Source organism: Centroberyx affinis, unplaced genomic scaffold, assembly GCF_046629955.1.
Source record: "Centroberyx affinis isolate AG114_WGS23_722 - 3 ecotype Tasmania unplaced genomic scaffold, CSIRO-AGI_Caff_v1 ptg006980l_1, whole genome shotgun sequence".
Taxonomy (NCBI): domain Eukaryota; kingdom Metazoa; phylum Chordata; class Actinopteri; order Beryciformes; family Berycidae; genus Centroberyx; species Centroberyx affinis.
In genome coordinates, this window is record NW_027283536.1 from 12,102 (window position 1) to 30,000 (window position 17,899).

A 17,899-nucleotide genomic window follows, 5' to 3' on the forward strand; every position below is an offset into this window, starting at 1 on the left:
GTGTGTGTGTGTGTGTGTGTGTGTGTGTGTGTGTGTGCGTGCGTGCAGGGACAAACACACTCACATACTGTACATATACCTAGATATGTATAACAATACGTACACACAGGCATAGGCAGATATGACCATGCTCACAGACACACGCACACACACACACACACACACACACACACACACACACACACACACACCAGGCTGTGTTTGCTCGACCAGGCGGTGACAGCCTTGATAGCTGAGGGAAAACACTGAGCTGTCGCCTGCCTGCCTGACACTAAACACACAGATAACAAAACACCAGCAGACTCACCGAGAGACGAGGGAGACGCTCCTCAAAGAGATTCGATTTTTGATTTTATTTTATATAGTTTGTGTGTGTGTTTGCTTTGTTGTATTTCTCCATTCAAACGCCTCCATAATTCACCGCTAATAATCATCGTTTCTCAAAGCTTCAGCGGTTCAGTGTCTGATTACATGTTAATGATTACGAGTTAATTGATGCTAATGACCTGATCAGTCCAACCTCCACACTCTGATTTAGTGGGAAGGTTCATGACTTTCTGCAAAATGTTTGACAATCAATTTCTTTGCTGGTAATCTGCAATTTCCTTGAATTTTCTGTTGCTGCAGTTTGAGTTTAAGCTTTCATCAACTGCATATAGACTGAATCACTATTGTTTTATATCAATCGGTGATAGAGAGCAGCAAAACAGACATTTATTTATATGAAAATTTTGCATATTATCACTTTAATGTGGCTCTTTTTGCAAACGCTCCTACCCAGGGTGGTTTATGATGTGCAAATATGTGTAATTATCAACACATGTGGTGTTGAAAAGCAACAACAAATCTGGGTTTTCCCAAACTAGACAGAGAGACGTGTTGAAAAGCGGTTATCAAAGAGAGGCTTACCAGCAGTGCACAGTGACTTCTCTAGTAAGGAGACTCGATCCTGAAAGAAAAACAGAGAGGGGAAAACAGTGATTAGCACAGCAGGGTCTGACCTCGCCGGGGAGAAACATGGAGTTTGACTGCGGTGTGCAAACCGATCCGCGATGCTGCGTCAGGAACATGATAATCTGAACGCCACAGTCTGTAATATCAGCCGAGATGACATCATGCGCGGTTGCAGATGGTACCCAGACTGAATAAAAACAAGATAACGTTGATTTTCGTTCCAACCTGAGATGTATCCGCCCGCTCCGAACACGCAGACTCCCACAAAAACGCTTCATACTGTAGCAACAAATTAAAATATTATGACAACATCACTGTGTTTTCAAGACGCACATTAGCCCAAACCATTTTAAAGAGTTGAATTGGCTCCCTGTTGAAGGTAGAATTCAGTTAAAACTTATTATGGTCTATAAGATTTTACAAGGTCTATGTCCAAATTATTTTACCGGGTATTTTCAGTATGTTCGGGACTCTCATGGCCTGAATACGAGGGCCAGTGTATCTAACCTGAAACAACCCGATCTAAAAAGCAAAGTAGGGAGAAGTACATTTCTCTACACAGGGGGGGGGAGGAGTGGAATAAAATCCCAAATGAAATTAAATCTGCCCATTCTCTGAATAGTTTTAAAAAACAACTGAAAAAATGGATGCTGAGTAAGTTAGTATAGTGAAACATCTTTTCTAGGACAGTTCTAAGTTTGGACTGGTTTCTGAACTTGTGTAGTTTTTTTAAATTATTTTCATGATTGTATAATATTGATGTTTTTATTAGGTGTTTTAGTGTAAAAATTGGATATTAGTAGCATATACATGTCACTCCCTTTTCCTGTCTGCCTCCTAGCCTAGACCTCAGGACCGCAATGGAAATAAGTCATGTGACTTTATTGCGATATCCTGATGAATTTTAGTACTGTATGTACATTTGTATATGGTATTTTAATTGATCGAATAAAGCCAATCAATCACAGGATAGCTGGAACCTGACGTTCTCGGATGACGAGATGAAAACATTTACTACAGACTGGATCCACTGTGTTTCTGTTGAAAAATGAATTTCAGCTGACAGTATTCTTCCCAGACAGACACATGGTATTTTGAAATGTCGTCCTGTGCTGACAGTTAACTGACAGCGTCATCAGGACTCGCTGCATCCACATTCATCATGATGTAACTTCATCACACCCACAGGAGCTGCTGATGTGTTTCCTCTGCAGCAGACAGAGCGGCTGACGCAGAGCCTCGGTATTCACAACAACAGCATCTTTCACCTTAGACCCACATTTGACAGTTTCTCAGCTCTAACAGTTGGAACCTGTTTTGGAGGCTTAAGTAGAGTTGGTAGCAGTACACAAACTCCCTATTCAAGTAAAAGTGCAAATACTCATTTAAAAATATACTCTGGTAGAAGTTGAAGTACCGTTTAAAGTCAAAGTATAAAAGTACGTGGACTTAAATTTACTTAAAGTACAAAAGTAAAAGTCGTTCTCTAAAAAAGTCATTTCTAATGTTCTAAACTGGTTTTCTGTGGAGCGTTCCTCTGAATCCCAGATGAGAAAGAGTCTGCAGCTCAGATCACGAACCTGAACCCTAGCAGCTGAATTCAATAACTTTAATTCTCTCTCTCTTGTTGCTTCTCTCTCTCTCTCCCTTTCCCTAATTTCTGGTGTCACTTTGCTGAACAAGCAGCCAATCACATTTGGCTCTTGATCAGCTGCTTCCGGGATGGAAGCCGTCTGATGCTGAAAATATAATTTTCTTAGAAAATCAGTTGATGATTTCCCGAAAGTAACAAGTCTGTTTTGAAAATGGTGAGTAGAAAGTACAGATTTTTCTTTTGAAATGCAGTGAGTAAAAGTAAAAAGTCTTCAGTGAAAGAAAAACTTGAGTAAAGTACAGATACTTGAAAATCTTACTTAAGTACAGTAATGAAGTATTTTTACTTTGTTACATCCCACCTCTGGGCCTAAGCCACCAAGTAACACTGTGTAAAGGTCTTACAGCAAGCAGAGCCAGGTTTGGGAGATGTAAGGTGACCACTTGTGTTTTTAAAGTTTAATTTCAAGTGTTAGGGATGATGCAGGTGAAAGATGAGTTTTAGGTAAAAATTGTGCTGAAAATACTGACAAAAAAATCGAATTGCGATTATTTGACCGAATATTACAATTGCGATTTAAACTGCGATTCATATGTTAGGGTTTTTTCTTGTCATAAATTTCAGAACTTTAAAACTGTTTAAAGAAAAGTGGTTTTGTTAGAAAAAAAATGAATAGATGTCAGTGTGCAGGGTTTACTGAGTTTGAGTCTGATGAAAGCTGACGGACCGAAGATTACCTGCAGCCCTAAAACTCCTTGTCCTCTCTCTCTCTCTCTCTCTCTCTCTCTCTCTCTCTCTCTCTCTCTCTCTTTCTCTTAAGTAATTAACTGCAGCCTCTGCCATTTGGAAATTGCAGAAGTTCATATTGCGATCTGGAGTTCAGAGAGAGTTTAGACAGTTTGGAGAGTTTAGAGAGGTTAACAGCAGGTCAGGAGGGACGTGCCGCCATGTTGGACAGAAGCAGAGACTGTAACGTTATCGCTTCTTCCTCGCTGATCTTTTACAGTCTGATTTCAACACCCTGCCACTGCACAGACACGAGGCTTTTTACTTCTTTTGTCCTGTAAAAGAATCAAATCCCAGTTTACTCTGGCTGGCCGACTGACTGAATGAGCTGTTGCGATATTTCCGGCCCCCTCCCCTCGTTTTCCCATTCACTATTCTTGAAAACGGCGATGCAGCTGCAGAAAACCATTGAGCCGGTCAGGTGTCGTAAAGTAAATATCATCCCTCTTTCAAAAAAAGCCTGTTTGATCTTTGAATCTTATTGCAGAAACCGTCACACAGTTTTCTTCAGCCACTGATAAGAGCAGCCACAGACATAATAACAGCATTCAAACATCCTAAACAGTAAAGGAATATTTAAAAGAATATATGTTTAGGTGATGCTCTTATCTACAGTTATGCAACAGCAGAATAAGCTTAAATACCTAAGTCAGCAACATTAGAGACAATGAATAGTGAGGAGGTCAAGGGTCAGAGCTTCACCACACTGATAACAGATGGAGTAAAATATTCCAGTAACACTTTACAATAAGGGTCACTAAGTTAAGGGTTAGTTAATGCTTAATGAGGGTTAGTTAATGCTTAATAAGCATTAACTAACCCTTAATTAACAGTTAACTAATGTGTAATTTACTAATGGTGTTCATGTTAACTAAGGTATTAATTTATACATTATTTAATAGTTTATAAAGATGACTATTAAATAATGTATAAATTAATACCTTAGTTAACATGAACACCGTTAGTAAATGATTACCAGACCCATTAGTTAACTGTTAATTAACCCTTAACTTTTACCGGAATATTTAAAATAATATATGTTTTTTGTTTACATTTTTAGTCATGCAACAGCAGAATAAGCTTAAATACCTAAGTCAGCAACATTAGAGACAATGAGTAGTGAGGAGGTCAAGGGTCAGAGCTTCACCACACTGATAATAGATGGAGTAAAATATTCCTTTGGCCCTGAATGATCCTGAGTCACACAGAGCGGTGCAGGGTGAGGACAGAGGGGGAGGAGAGGGGGGGAGGAGCAGGTAGAGGAAGGTGATTCATCTTTGACAGACGGCGGGGAAGACGGAGGCGCCGGCGCTCTTTGACCTCACGACACCAGCCAGCGGCTGTTTAGCGACTTTACGACTTCCAAGTCTTCAGAAAACATACAGAACAGTTTACAGAGCAGCAGAGGAAAAGGCCCGAGGAGCTGAGACAGAGACAGAGGCTGCTGGAGGTTTGGGAGGAGTCACTGACAGTTTGGGGATTTTCTATAAGGTCAAATAGGGCTGCAACTAACGATCTACAGTACTGTGCAAAAGTCTTAGGCACCCTAGATTGTTTATATAAATTTCTTAGAAGTCTTAGATGTGTTTTCTGTTTTCTTAGATTTGTTTTCTGCATTAGCGTGTCAGTAGACTGCTGTTTATCGTAGATCTTTGATATTCAGAAACTTTTAATTTCATTAGTTTTGAAAGCATCTTCGCTTTATGGATTTCTTTGACATACCCCTAAGACTTTTGCACAGTATTGTATATTAATCATTTAGTCTATAAAACGTCAAAAATGATGACAAATGGCTCATCACAAGTTCCCAGAGCCCAAAGTGATTCTTAACATGTCTTCCTCAGTCTGACCAGCACCCCAAAAACTCCAAAGTATTCATTTCATAATGATATGAAACAGAGAAAAGCAGCAAATCCTAGCAGTAACCAGCAAATTTTTGGTATTTTTACTTGCTAAATGACTAAAACGATTAATCGATCATCAAAATTATAGTTGATTAATTTTCTGTTGTTGAGGAAGAAATGGAAAAGTACCTTTACTAAGCAATATTCCTACATGCTCACTTACTATGTGACCTTTGACCCATAGTAAGTGAGCAGATACTAGGAATGTTGCTTAGTACACTGTAGGTACTTTTCCATTTCTTCCTCAACACAGTCAATTGACTAATCGATTAATCGACTAATAGTTTCAGCACTATGCTCATATGCTGTATATATTATTTTAATTTCCTGACCTCTTTGGCCCTTGAAGCATCTTAAAGTCCCGTCTTTTCTTCATGTATCTAAAACTCACTTTTTGCATGTGCTGGGTTTTGGTCCGACAACAGCAATAAGCCTTGTGAAATGTGAATATTTTACATAATTTTCGGGTGAGGCTTTATCTTACCCTTTATTATCTCTTACAGGCTTTGGAACGCTCTGCCTGAGAAACCAGTATCATCTTTTAAATCACTCCTCACAACAGGCTTTTGCATAATAATCCTATTTCATTCCTCTTCCTTTAAGAGGATGTTTTACTTATAACCTATGTATCCTATCTTCCCCCCATCCCCCCTCTCTCCACTCCCTCTCTCCTCCTCCTCCTCTCCCTATCTTACATTTTTTTCTGGTGTGCAATCACTTCTTGTGTGTTCATCTTGTATTATTTTCTGCTTTCCTTCACCCTGTCTTTTACTGATTCTGTAAAGCACTTTACTGACTCTGTAAAGCACTTTGTAACTATGTTTCCAAAAGTGCTACACAATTAAATGTTTTATCATTATTATTATCACTTGTTGTTAGGTAGAGTGGTAGTGGGAGAAGAGGAGAGGAGAAGAAGAGAAGAAAGACGATTATTAGAGGGGGGAGAGAGAAAGAAGAGAGGCTTGATAACGTGGAGAAACGACCGGCAGAAGTCGATGAAATGAAAAAATAAACTGAGAGAATATAGAGCGGGAAACGGGGGGAGGGTGAAGACAGAGAGAGAAGAAGGAGAAGAAGAAGGAGGAGAAGAGAGCGGCGACACGAGCAGGAAGGCGAGTGCAGACATGACAGTGACATTCCTGCCATTCTCTGTGAATGGGCCGGCCTCGCCCTGTTATCTGCTCTCTGCTTAGACTGCCGGTCACAGAAACCTCCCATCCTGCTGTCAGGACCAGGGTTAGGACTCGGGTTAGGACTAGAGTTAGGACTAGGATTAGGACTAGGATTAGGACTCGGGTTAGGGGTTTCATGCACCGCAGGTAGTGGGTTTCTCATCAATCGCTATCGAAGACTACACTACATTACACTGAGCCTACAGAATATTAGGAAACCCTGTGCAGACAGTGAGGCAGACTGATGCAGAGTGATACATATTTTACAGCGTCCTCTTCATCCTCTGTATGGAGAATTTGAGCTCCTACCCTCCGGACAGAGATTTAGACTACCAAAAGCCAGGTCTAACAGGTTGAATAATTATTTTATTTCTCAGGCCACCAAACTGTTAAATGCTCATGATGACCCAGCTGATGATTAGTTTCCCATTTAACTACTGGGGGCTGATGATGGTTTTAGCGATGGCTAAACATACTCTAGGTTTCCTGTTGTCACTTGATGTATTCATGTATTTTATCATGTTCTTTGTACCTGAGTCCGTGTGCCTATGTCTCTGTGTGTTCTATGTTTTATCTGGCTGCAAGACAAATTTCCCCTCGGGGACAGTAAAGCTGAAGTTGAAGTTGAAGAAGTTGATGCTGCGTTCACGTCCTCTCGGAAGAAACGGAAGAACGAGACGACATTTGGAAGTGTTCGCCCGTTTAATGCGTTCAGGTACATCACACCTCCAGAATCACTTTTATTCATGAATTTAAAATCAACCGTAAGGCAGCAGTTGTTACTCGCTTTTCGTGAGTGCAGTTGTTTGCATTAGTGTGAATATAACTGATATAAAGTAGGCGTGGTTAACATGAGGAAACAAACTAACAGAAGAAAAAACTAATATAAACTGAGATGTAGATGAATCGGAGAGACGGGTTACAGAAGAGGTTTTTTTTGGCGTTGATAAGTTTAAACAAGGGCTGAGCAAAACGGGGGGTGTAACTGGTTTTCCCTTTACATATACATTTACCTCAGTAATCATGTTCAATTTAGCAATTCTCTTCATTAAGTTAAGATGAAGCCGCTACCTGTCGAGTCCAAATCTCATTCATCAGATTACAAAACACCCGGAGAGGCTGCAACCGCAGAGAGAATACATCAGGCAAATTACAGGGCAGAGCGGGGCTGCAATTCGCCTACTTATGTCATTTTCTTTGAGATGTTCAAGATCAGATGTACAAGATGAGAGATCCGACAGTGCATGCTAAACATGTGGGGTAACACTCCTGGGGTAACGTGAGCCGGTTTGGATAAAAGGACCCCGGCCAAATCTGCATGTGTTAGAAGCAGCGTGGCCCGTCTGCCCCGAGCAACAAACAAACAAACAAACAAACAAACAAACAGCTGGGACAGTCCGGGGGGGTCGGAGGGGGGGATCGGATCAGGATGAGACCCAGGATGTGGAGGTGAGACCAGGCGGGGGTTTCGGCTAAACCGTCTGAGGCAGTTGGTTCAGTTACCCCCCTTCTACCCCTCCCCCCTCCTTCCTTTCGCCCCAGGGTGACCACGCCTAGTCGGCTTGTTTTCTTAAGGTGTTTCACAAAGGAGCAGAGGAGGGGGAGAAATGACTAAGATAGAGAATATTAAAAGGGGCCCCAAAATTTTCTCGACTTATATACATCTACACTACCAGTCTGGATGTTCTGTGTTCTTCATTCTCTTAAAGCCATTTTGATCTAAAGGCTTCTGCTTAAATGTTTGAAATTTGTTTCTTAGACAAATATAAATAGTGAAGTTGATCCTATGTATGAATTTCTTTCCAGAGCCTTTGCCTTTCCATCAAGGCAAAGGGCGGCTACTTTAAATAATCTAAAATATAAGATAGTTTTGATTTGTTTAACACTTTTTTTGTTCACTGCATAATTCAATTTGTGTTATTTCATAGTTTTGATGTCTTTACTGTTATTCTAAAATGTCAAAAAATAAAGAAAAATGTGGCGTATGCATTCTTGCATGCTGGGACAGGCTCCAGGAATAGGAATAAGCGGGGTAAAGAGAATGAGTGAATGAATGAATTTTGTCTTTCTAACAATTCTCACAATTTGCATAAAAATGAAATCTTGATTGGAAATGCAGCTACTGAGCGTCAGATGTTACCGTCCACTTTTACTGTTTTGTCCCGTCACACACTGCACACTCAGCTGTCCTCTCTTTGCCCCGCCCAAGGTTTCTTCCATTGTTTTTCCCTTATAATAAGTTTCCTGTGCTTTGTTTTGTTTCCTGGTGTTTACTGTATTGCATCTTTTTGTGATTGGTTGTTGATCAGTTAGATCTATATAGGTCGGCTCGTTCGCTGACTCATGCTTTGGTGATGAAGGACTGTAGAAATACACTTGACTTGCTGATCAGGGTGGTTCAACTGATGTGGTTTCTGACTTTATGTGTACCTCACCCCGCCCCCCAACGCACACACACACACACACACACACACACGCCCCTTGTCACTGAGACTGGCGGCTCGTGTGACCGAGGCTGAGAGTGAAGGAATGCAGTCGGACGGTGTTTTCAAAATACCGAAACCCACACACTGGCTTAATCCTGGGTGACAAGGCCATGTACAAGACAAGAAGGGGGGTTGGGGTGGGGGGTGGGGGGCGGTGGTGGAGCGACAGCAACCCTCGAGGGCAACACGTCTTCACCAAGGTAGATTTTAGGCGTTTAGGTTTATTTAGATTATTTTATATAGATTAATCAAACTGTGACATCTGCCTAATCTGCCAGGGGACAAATTAGCCTGGTGGCCTGGTTTGAAATGTTCATTAATATGCACTGTCCCTAATTAAAAAACATAAATCATAAAATCACAAAAGATGTATGTATTTTTCCACACTTACTATTTCTTTCTGTGAAGCAGACTGACCGGCAGAATCCACGTCAAAGCTCCGATCCCATACTGATTTTATCTGTGAGATCCAGACATGAAGGGAGCGAGTGCATGAAGCGGAGGAGTCGGGTTTGTTATTGACTTGTTATTGGATTGTGCAAAAAAACGGGAACGCGAGTCAGTATTTAAAACGACGGTTTCAGCATTTTTTTTTGCACTCGGTGTGTATTGCGAAAGTCCTTGTGCAGCAGTGCGATTCAGGCTGAAGAAAAGACCATAATGCATCAGTTTTTTTCCTGATCTCCTGTGTTTGGACGAGGCTTTGGTCTGCACCTGCCTCCTCTGCTGAACTGGCTAATTCCTTTTCCCATCCGAAGCTCATAGGGGCTCAGCCTCACCTATCAGGGGAGCAGATCTTTATTTTGATTTGTGAACGCATCCGTCCCCGTCCCAGGCCCCCATGCAAACAGGTGTGAGTGTGTGTGTGTGTGTGTTCTTCTTCTTCTATCCTTGTGAGAACCAGTTTTAATTTTTGAACTTTCAGAGTGAGGACATTTTTGCGTAGTGACGTCATGTTTGCCGTTAAGTCAAGTGCCGAGTTTAGGGTTAGGATTGACATTAGGATTAGGTTTAGATTGGGGATAGGGTTCAGGTTAGGCAGGGAGAGAGAGAGAGAGAGAGAGAGAGAGAGAGAGAGAGAGAGAGAGAGAGAGAGAGAGAGAGAGATTTTTCAAAAATCTCCCAAAAAACAGATACGTGTTAAGATTTACCTACAGTAGAAAAGATTTGCATTCTCTGTAGAGAAGCTCATCTACTGTCATGCCATCATGTGAAACAATGTGAGAGGATGAAATAAAGTGTGTGTGTGTGTGTGTGTGTGTGTGTAAGAGAGAGAGACAGAGAGAGACAGAGAGTCCAAATCTGTGAATTTGGTTGTAACTTGGTTGCTCACTTGCTTGTGTGTGAGTGAGTGAGTGAGTGATAGAGAAAGACAGAGAGAGAGAGAGAGAGAGAGAGAGAGAGAGAGAGAGAGAGAGAGAGAGAGAGAGCTCAACCCAGAGTGCAAATGACCCTAACCCTAACCTCTCTCTCCCATCTCTCCTGTCTCTTTACCATCTATAGGAAAGCAGAAACACCTTTATCCATAAATAATTCAGTTGATCCAAACTTAGCAGTTTGATTGTTGATTCAACTCTGACCAACCAAACCACGACTCTGCTTTCAACACCGCCAACACAAACAATGTTGTTCTCCACGCTCTGTCGCTTTCTTTCCTCCTCTCTCTCTCTCTCTTTGTCTATGTCTCTCTCTCTCTCTCTCTCTCTCTCTCTCCGTCTCTCAGCACCAACACAGAACCAGTTGAAGTCATCCTGTGTCTTTATCTCTGCTTTCAACACTCTGGTGGCTTCTTCTTCTCGCGACTCTGCCATCCTGTACTCTATCGGACTGAACGGTTAGATCACTGCGTGTGTGTGTGTGTGAGTGTGTGTGTGTGTGTGTGTGCGTGTGTGTGTGTGTGTGTCATGCTGGTTTATCGCAAAAAAACATCCTCATGTCTGGACTGAAGATGGCTCTGCTTTAGATTTGCATGTCTGTCTTCCTTCTTCTCTTTCCATCTCTGTCTCTCATTCCTCTCTCTCTCTCTCTCTCTCTCTCTCTCTTTTTCCTGGTTCCTCTGCTTTCATTCTGGCTGAATAAAAAGCTGCATTGTGTTTAAATCAAAACACAATGCAGTCTGCAGTGTAGGTGGTCTCAAAGCAGAAACCCAAGCGCCTCCACTTCTCTTTTAACATTCAAGGTTTTCCACTGCTGTATTTCATTGTTTCTTAATGAGATTTCAACATGCAAAAATAAACCAAAAAATGCTCAAAACTTTACAAAGACACAGCTATCAGTCAACAAGTCCAGATCCCATCCGGGTCCTGACAGACCACCAACAACATGAACAAAGGCCTCCTGTCATCTGTTGACACCCGTCTGACAGTGACGATGACGATGATGAAGACGAATGGCGGACAGACAGAAGAGACAGACGAGCCAATCAGCCGGAGCCCCGGGGCTGAGACCGTTCCTGCTCTTCAGCTACATGCTAGCTGCACTTGACACCCGGAGACCTCTGTCTGGTCATGTGACTGTGATGTCATCCGGCCCTGTCAGCGCTCTGCCAGACTGATGTAATGGTTGATAACGGCAGTGTGTGTGTGTGTGTGTGTGTGTGTGTGTAAAGGAGGGAGCAGAGAGGCAATAGTGGGGTAGAATTTAGGGATGGGAGCGATTAGATGAAAATATCCAATTTTCTGCCAATTTTCTGCCAAATGACACCGACAGATAAGTGTTTGAAATTTAAGGACTTCAATACCCAGAAATCCTGCAGTGTGAGGTCAGTAAACATCACACAGCACGCTCATGTTTACCAACCTCATACTGAATTTAGAGATTTTTTTGGGGGTGCAAATTGGGGCGACTCTACACTAGCTCAGTTAGTAGGGATGGGACGCTCTTGTCTGTTGCAGCCCTGCTTTGTGACTAAGGAGAAGACGGGTGGATTCTTACATAAAAAAATGGCAAAGTGCAGCTTTAAATCACCTTGATCTTTGCTAATATAATATGTAACCTAGTGCATGATGCTCAAATGGGGAAGCACACACAGGAGAAAATATTAGCTCAAGCTGTTTTTTAGCCCAGTGATTCTCAACCTTTTTCATATCAAGGAACCTAATGTAGTCCACATTTGGGCCACGGACCCCCATTTGATGAGATTTTGTCTCTTGAACCCAAATCTAAGAATATTTTTATTGTTAGATATGATTTTGTCCAGAATTTCATGACTATCTGTATTGTAGGTAGAGAGATAACAGAGAAGCTATGATCAGAACAGTCATTCTTCTACATTCTCTAATTGTGTTAACTTCTCGTAAATGAAACAATAGTGAAGTTTAACAATTCATCAATTTGCCTGGGACCCCCTGGAACCCCCTCAAGGACCCCCTGGTGGTCCCCGGACCCCACATTGAGAACCACTGATTTAGCCATCCTCAGGGTTTGCTGGTTTTGTCACATTTAAGAGTCTCGTGAATCAACTCATCACTTGTTTTCTTGACTGCGAGGACTTAAACCATAATCTAAAAATGTAAAAAACGCCTCTTCCTCGCACATTTTAAAAAGCCACGTTTCAATCTGTTGGCACGGACAAATACATCAGGGGGATCTGCTGCATATACAGTCTGTGATGATGAAGGTTTAGAGGAGGGAGGAGAAGCTGAAGGTAAATATTCACTTCACTACCTGTTTCTGCTGCATTCCACGGCAGCCTGCAAACTATTTTTTAACAAGCGTCTCTGTCATTTTTTGCCGCAGCCTTACAAACTCTTTGAACGCTTTAAAATCCAAACCAAAGCCGGGAGTGTTCGGGCTCGTCTGCCGGTGAGTAAAAACAGTTTGTTCTTTTGTTTCGGGACGGCAGGTTCCTGTTGCGTTTCTGTGGAATCCACCCGGGGCCGCCAGGTACTGTATGTAACCTCACAGGATGTGGCACGGGATTGCATCACATTCAGATTTAAAAAGGGGGGATGAATCTGCCTTTCAGCCGTTGGATGTAATCGTGTAATCGCTCGAGTTGCATTGCTTAATTTTTTACCACATTCACTGGAAGAGAGTCTGCAATCTGCACCGAGCTAAAATATGTTTTCAGGGGCTTTGATCTTTTCAGTCTTGCAAAAATTCAGGCATGACAAAGCTGAGCTGTCCGCCGGGACGCTCTGTCCTGAGCACCGGCTTCTCTTTCTTGTTAATCTGCATCTAAATCAGTGGTTCTCAACGTGGGGTCCGGGGACCACCTTGAGGGGGTTCCATTGGGTCCCCAGCAAATTGATCAATTGTGAAACTTCAGCATTATTTCATTTACAAGAAGTTAACACAATTAGAGAATGTAGATGAATGACTGTTTTGATCATAGCTTCTCTGTTATCTCTCTATCTACAATACAGATAGTCATGGAGTTCTGGACAAAATCATATCTGACAATAAAAATATTCTCAGATTTGGGTCCGAGAGGCAAAATCTCATCAAATGGGGGTCCGTGGCTCTAATGTGGACTAAATTAGGGGTCCTTGATATGAAAAAGGTTGAGAATCACTGATTTAAATGACGCTGCTGTTGCTTGTTTTTCTGACGGGACACAGAGGTTGTTTCAGCCCTGGAAGAGCCAGGCGCTAATTAATTAATTAATATTTCAACTTTAAGCGACAGAGCGAAACAGGTTTTCAGCAGCAGAAACACTGCCAGCTCGTCCCCGAAGATCCCTGAAGAAGTTAAAAAAGAAAAAGATGCCCGGTAGACACGGGAACTACGTTTGGTTTCAGAGGCTTTTCCAACACACCAAAGAGAGAGAGAGAGAGAGTGTTATGAATTATGGAGTCAGTGTGGCAGTGATTCCTGCTGCAGCGGTGTTAGGGGTGCGGCAGCCGTACAGTGTGTGTGTGTGTGTGTGTGTGTGTGTGTGTGTGTGTGTGTGTGTGTGTGCGCACGTACATTTGTCGAACATGTTGCAAGACGCCAAGGAATGACGGGAATGTACAGAATTTTTACGAAAGGCCAGGAAGTGGCTGTCATGATGGTGAGATGCATGCACACACACACACACACACTGACACATACTGACACATACTGTATGATCCAGACAACACACAGACACACACACACACACACACACACACAGACTCAAACAGAGACGGACAGATAACAGACACATGTATATCTATCTTGTAGAGCCTGACTGCTGTAACACTGAAGCATGGAAGCAGAGGGAGAACAGTGACAACCACATGAAAACTGTAGTCTCTTGTAGTTTACAGGATAATACCAGGTGTTTTTCTAAGTTTATGCTCATGGTCTAGGTTGCCTCTCTGCTTTATATTCTTCCTGGTTTGTCTGCACATAGTCAGTGTAGTTCAGAAGAAGCCATTTGCTGCCGTTCATTCTTGTCCAGAATGAAAAACAACTTCCCAATTTTACTGTCACAACCACGTCTTCTTATTTATGGCTTCTAGGCGTCTTTGCTAGTTGGGACACCGTTTGTATTTTCAAGATGACGAAATCCAAGTAAATGTTAAAAAAAGATCTACTTACATGCAGCATGCACTGGAAAGTGACTGGGGGAAATGCAGAGGTGGGATGTAACAAAGTAAAAATACTTCATTACTGTACTTGAGTAAGATTTTCAAGTATCTGTTCTTTCACTGAAGACTTTTTACTTTTACTCACTACATTTCAAAAGAAAAATCTGTACTTTCTACTACACTACATTTTCAAAACAGACTCGTTACTCTCTGGAAATCATCAACTGATTTTCTAAAAAGAAAATTACTTTCAGCATCAGACGGCTTCCATCCCGGAAGCAGCTGATCAAGAGCCAGATGTGACTGGCTGCTTGTTCAGCAAAGTGACACCAAAAATTAGGGAAAGGGAGAGAGAGAGAGAGAAGCAACACGAAGAAGAGAGAAGCAACAAGAGAGAGAAGCAACAGGAAGAAGAGAGAAGCAACAAGAGAGAGAATTAACGTTTGTGAATTCAGCTGCTAGGGTTCAGCTTCGTGATCTGAGCTGCAGACTCTTTCTCATCTGGGATTCAGAGGAACGCTCAACAGAAAACCAGTTCAGAACATTAGAAATGACTTTTTTAGAGAACGACTTTTACTTTTGTCCTTAAAGTAAATTTAAGTCCACGTACTTTTATACTTTGACTCGAGTAAAGGATTTGAAACGGTTTAAATGAGTATTTGCAGTAGGGAATTTGTGTACTTCTACCACCTCTGGGGAAATGTGAACTAGACGTAGACAGCAGTGAATGGGCTTTAACTCTAAATGACACCAGTATTCCCCTTTAAGAGATCAAGGCTTACATCTTAGCCTTCAAAATCAGTTCTGGGTCATGAGGATAGATATTTGAAAGCTGTGGATTCACACATGAAAAGCCTGAAAACCACAGCACTCGGTTTTAAAACCCTGGGATCCCCCAGATCTCGGCCCGGCGACCCGTTTTCGAGTCCCAGCCTCCAACACCCCACAGCTTGAGAAACCAGGCACAGCGGACGACTCACGTTTGTTTCCGTCTGCAGTACATCACCGCGGCGATGGCGGCCGCCAGGGCGATGAGGACGGCGATGATGATCCCAGCGATGGCTCCGTCTGAGAGACCCTCCTCGTCCAGCGCTCCCTCCTCTGCACCACAACAACAACAACAACAACAACAACACGGTTTACTATGATCATTATGTGGGTTAATGATCACTTTAGGTTGCAGAAGCAGGCAAGTGGAAGGTGGGAAGTTCAGATCAATAACACGGCAGGGGAAAATCGGAGCGTGGCGCATTAGGCCGCTCTGTTGCCCGTTATAATCATCACTGCCAACCTCTATGATACACTTGCAGCCACCATTGAAGTCCATTATCATAAATATGTCAGATATTGATCCTTCTTCAGTAAGGCTTATTACTCTATTAAATGGTGTGAAGTAGAATTTGAACAGACTAAAAAGAACTAACCAGTTTCTGTGACTCTTATATGAATAGAATATGAAGTGTGTTAAGCATTGCACTAAAAACAAAGTCATTACAAGTACAAGTACTGTGCAAAAGTCTAAGGCACATGTAAAAAACAATGAGCTAAAAAGTTTCTAAATATAAAAAAAATGTTACTATAAAGAGCAGACTACTGACACACTAATGCAGAAGACAAATAAACATCTAAGACATCTAAAAATCCAGGGAGACTTCTGCACAGCACTGTACATATTAAGGATGAATCAGTTGCATGCTGGGTGGGAACAGCCGCTGTGGTTAAGGATGACTTTGATTTCAAGAGAGCAGAAACCAAAAAACAGGAAGGATGACTTTCACAAACTGTGAACGTCAGTTTGGTTGCTGAATCAACTGCGACTTGGAATACAAGATTACTAATCCTGATTACGTACACTGTGAGAATTTACTGGTATAGGAAAAGGTGTGAGAGACGGGAAGCCGTGTTACGCATCGCATAGGTGTTATGAAATGAGTCTCATTCCAAAATGATGAAAAATGTGACACCTATAACTCTGATGAAATGATTCCTGGTTTGAACATTAAACTCAACTACATGCTATTAGTGAAGTTAAATGTTTTCTTAGGACCTTTGCTTACAACAGGAACATTTTAGATGAGAGACATACTGTGTGTATTATCATTAAGAATCATTAAGAAGAAGGAGCCATTCTACAAAATGTAAAAAAAAAAAAGAAAGATAAATGGGTGAATGATATAAACAAATGATGACTGCTGCATCACATGGCTGCTGACTCATAAACCGGTTGAGTTACACTGATACACAAACACAGTATTTTTTTCATCTCTGTGGTTCTGTCCCTTGTAATCCTACCTATCGGTTGACTATACTGTCGGTGATCTAGGAATTTAACATATTTCTAATGTTGTAAGTCACTCTGGATGAGAGCTTCAGCTAAATGCCTGCAAAATGTGAATTTAAACAGGTGTCAAGGATCAGCTTGAAAAAGAATCAGAGACAAGATGGAAAAATGGGAGGCGGGAAGTAGATTAATCAAAAGGGAATTTAGCCCAGATTTACACAGAAAAGTCAAATCTGATTTTTATCCTACAATTGGGTGTTTTGATTTACGGAATAAACATGAAAAAAATTTAATCATTCACAAACTCTCCCCTCTCGCAACAACTGCCACTGAGCCGCTCTCTTGGGTAAGGCATTTAACCCCAAATTGCTCCAGCAGAGTTGCTCCATCGCCAAGAATAGAAGTCTGTGGTTATGCAGCAGCTTCAAGGTGTGACTGAGTAACTGTGTGAAAGTGTACAGTCTTGAGAAAGAGCATGCTGAAGAAATAAAATGTTTAAGACCTCAAATTTGAGATTCCTGCATGGATTCAGCCGAATATACGCAAAGCAAAGCAGCATTTTTCACAAATGAGGTCTCTGATCTTTTCATTTCAGAAACAGACATGGATCAACAGCACTATGTGTGTCACAAAGGGTTAAAGGAATGCACAAAGTTTTTTTGGAGATTGATCCATTGGTCAACTTACCTGTTAAATGATGAGACCATTTATGAATCTACAGACCAAATAATAAAAAGCACTAACAAGTATTAGTAAGGTCAATCTTCTTTTTTCACTAGTAATAATGCTAGTCGCCTACCATCACTCAACATAGTGTATGCTAAAGCGTTAGCATGGAGCCTCCTGTCACTCGACATAGTGTATGCTAAAGCGTTAGCATGGAGCCTCCTACCACGCGACATAGTGTATGCTAAAGCGTTAGCATGGAGCCTCCTACCACTCGACATAGTGTATGCTAAAGCGTTAGCATGGAGCCTCCTACCACTCGACATAGTGTATGCTAAAGCGTTAGCATGGAGCCTCCTATCACTCGACATGGTGTATGCTAAAGCGTTAGCATGGAGCCTCCTATCACTCGACATAGTTTATGCTAAAGCGTTAGCACGGAGCCTCCTGTCACTCAGCACCGGAGCCAATGATCTACCGGGGACACATGGATGATTTTGGTGTTTGTGCTTTTATCACTTAACAGGTAAGTTGAAAAACGGGCCAATCTCCCAAAAA

The 17,899-nt window shown here is 41.8% G+C and overlaps 1 protein-coding gene across 1 annotated transcript in view; it reads right to left on the bottom strand.

Moving 5' to 3' along the window:
• Positions 1–17,899, bottom strand: part of LOC139639229 (cell adhesion molecule CEACAM5) — a 65,911-nt gene that overhangs the window by 6,227 nt on the left and 41,785 nt on the right. The window contains exons 8-9 of the mRNA XM_071513310.1: positions 15,375–15,495; positions 910–949 (exon numbers count right to left, since the gene is read on the bottom strand). Of these exons, the coding sequence (XP_071369411.1) occupies positions 931–949; positions 15,375–15,495 (140 nt within the window). The 3' untranslated portion in view covers positions 910–930. The remainder of the gene's footprint in view (positions 1–909; positions 950–15,374; positions 15,496–17,899) is intronic.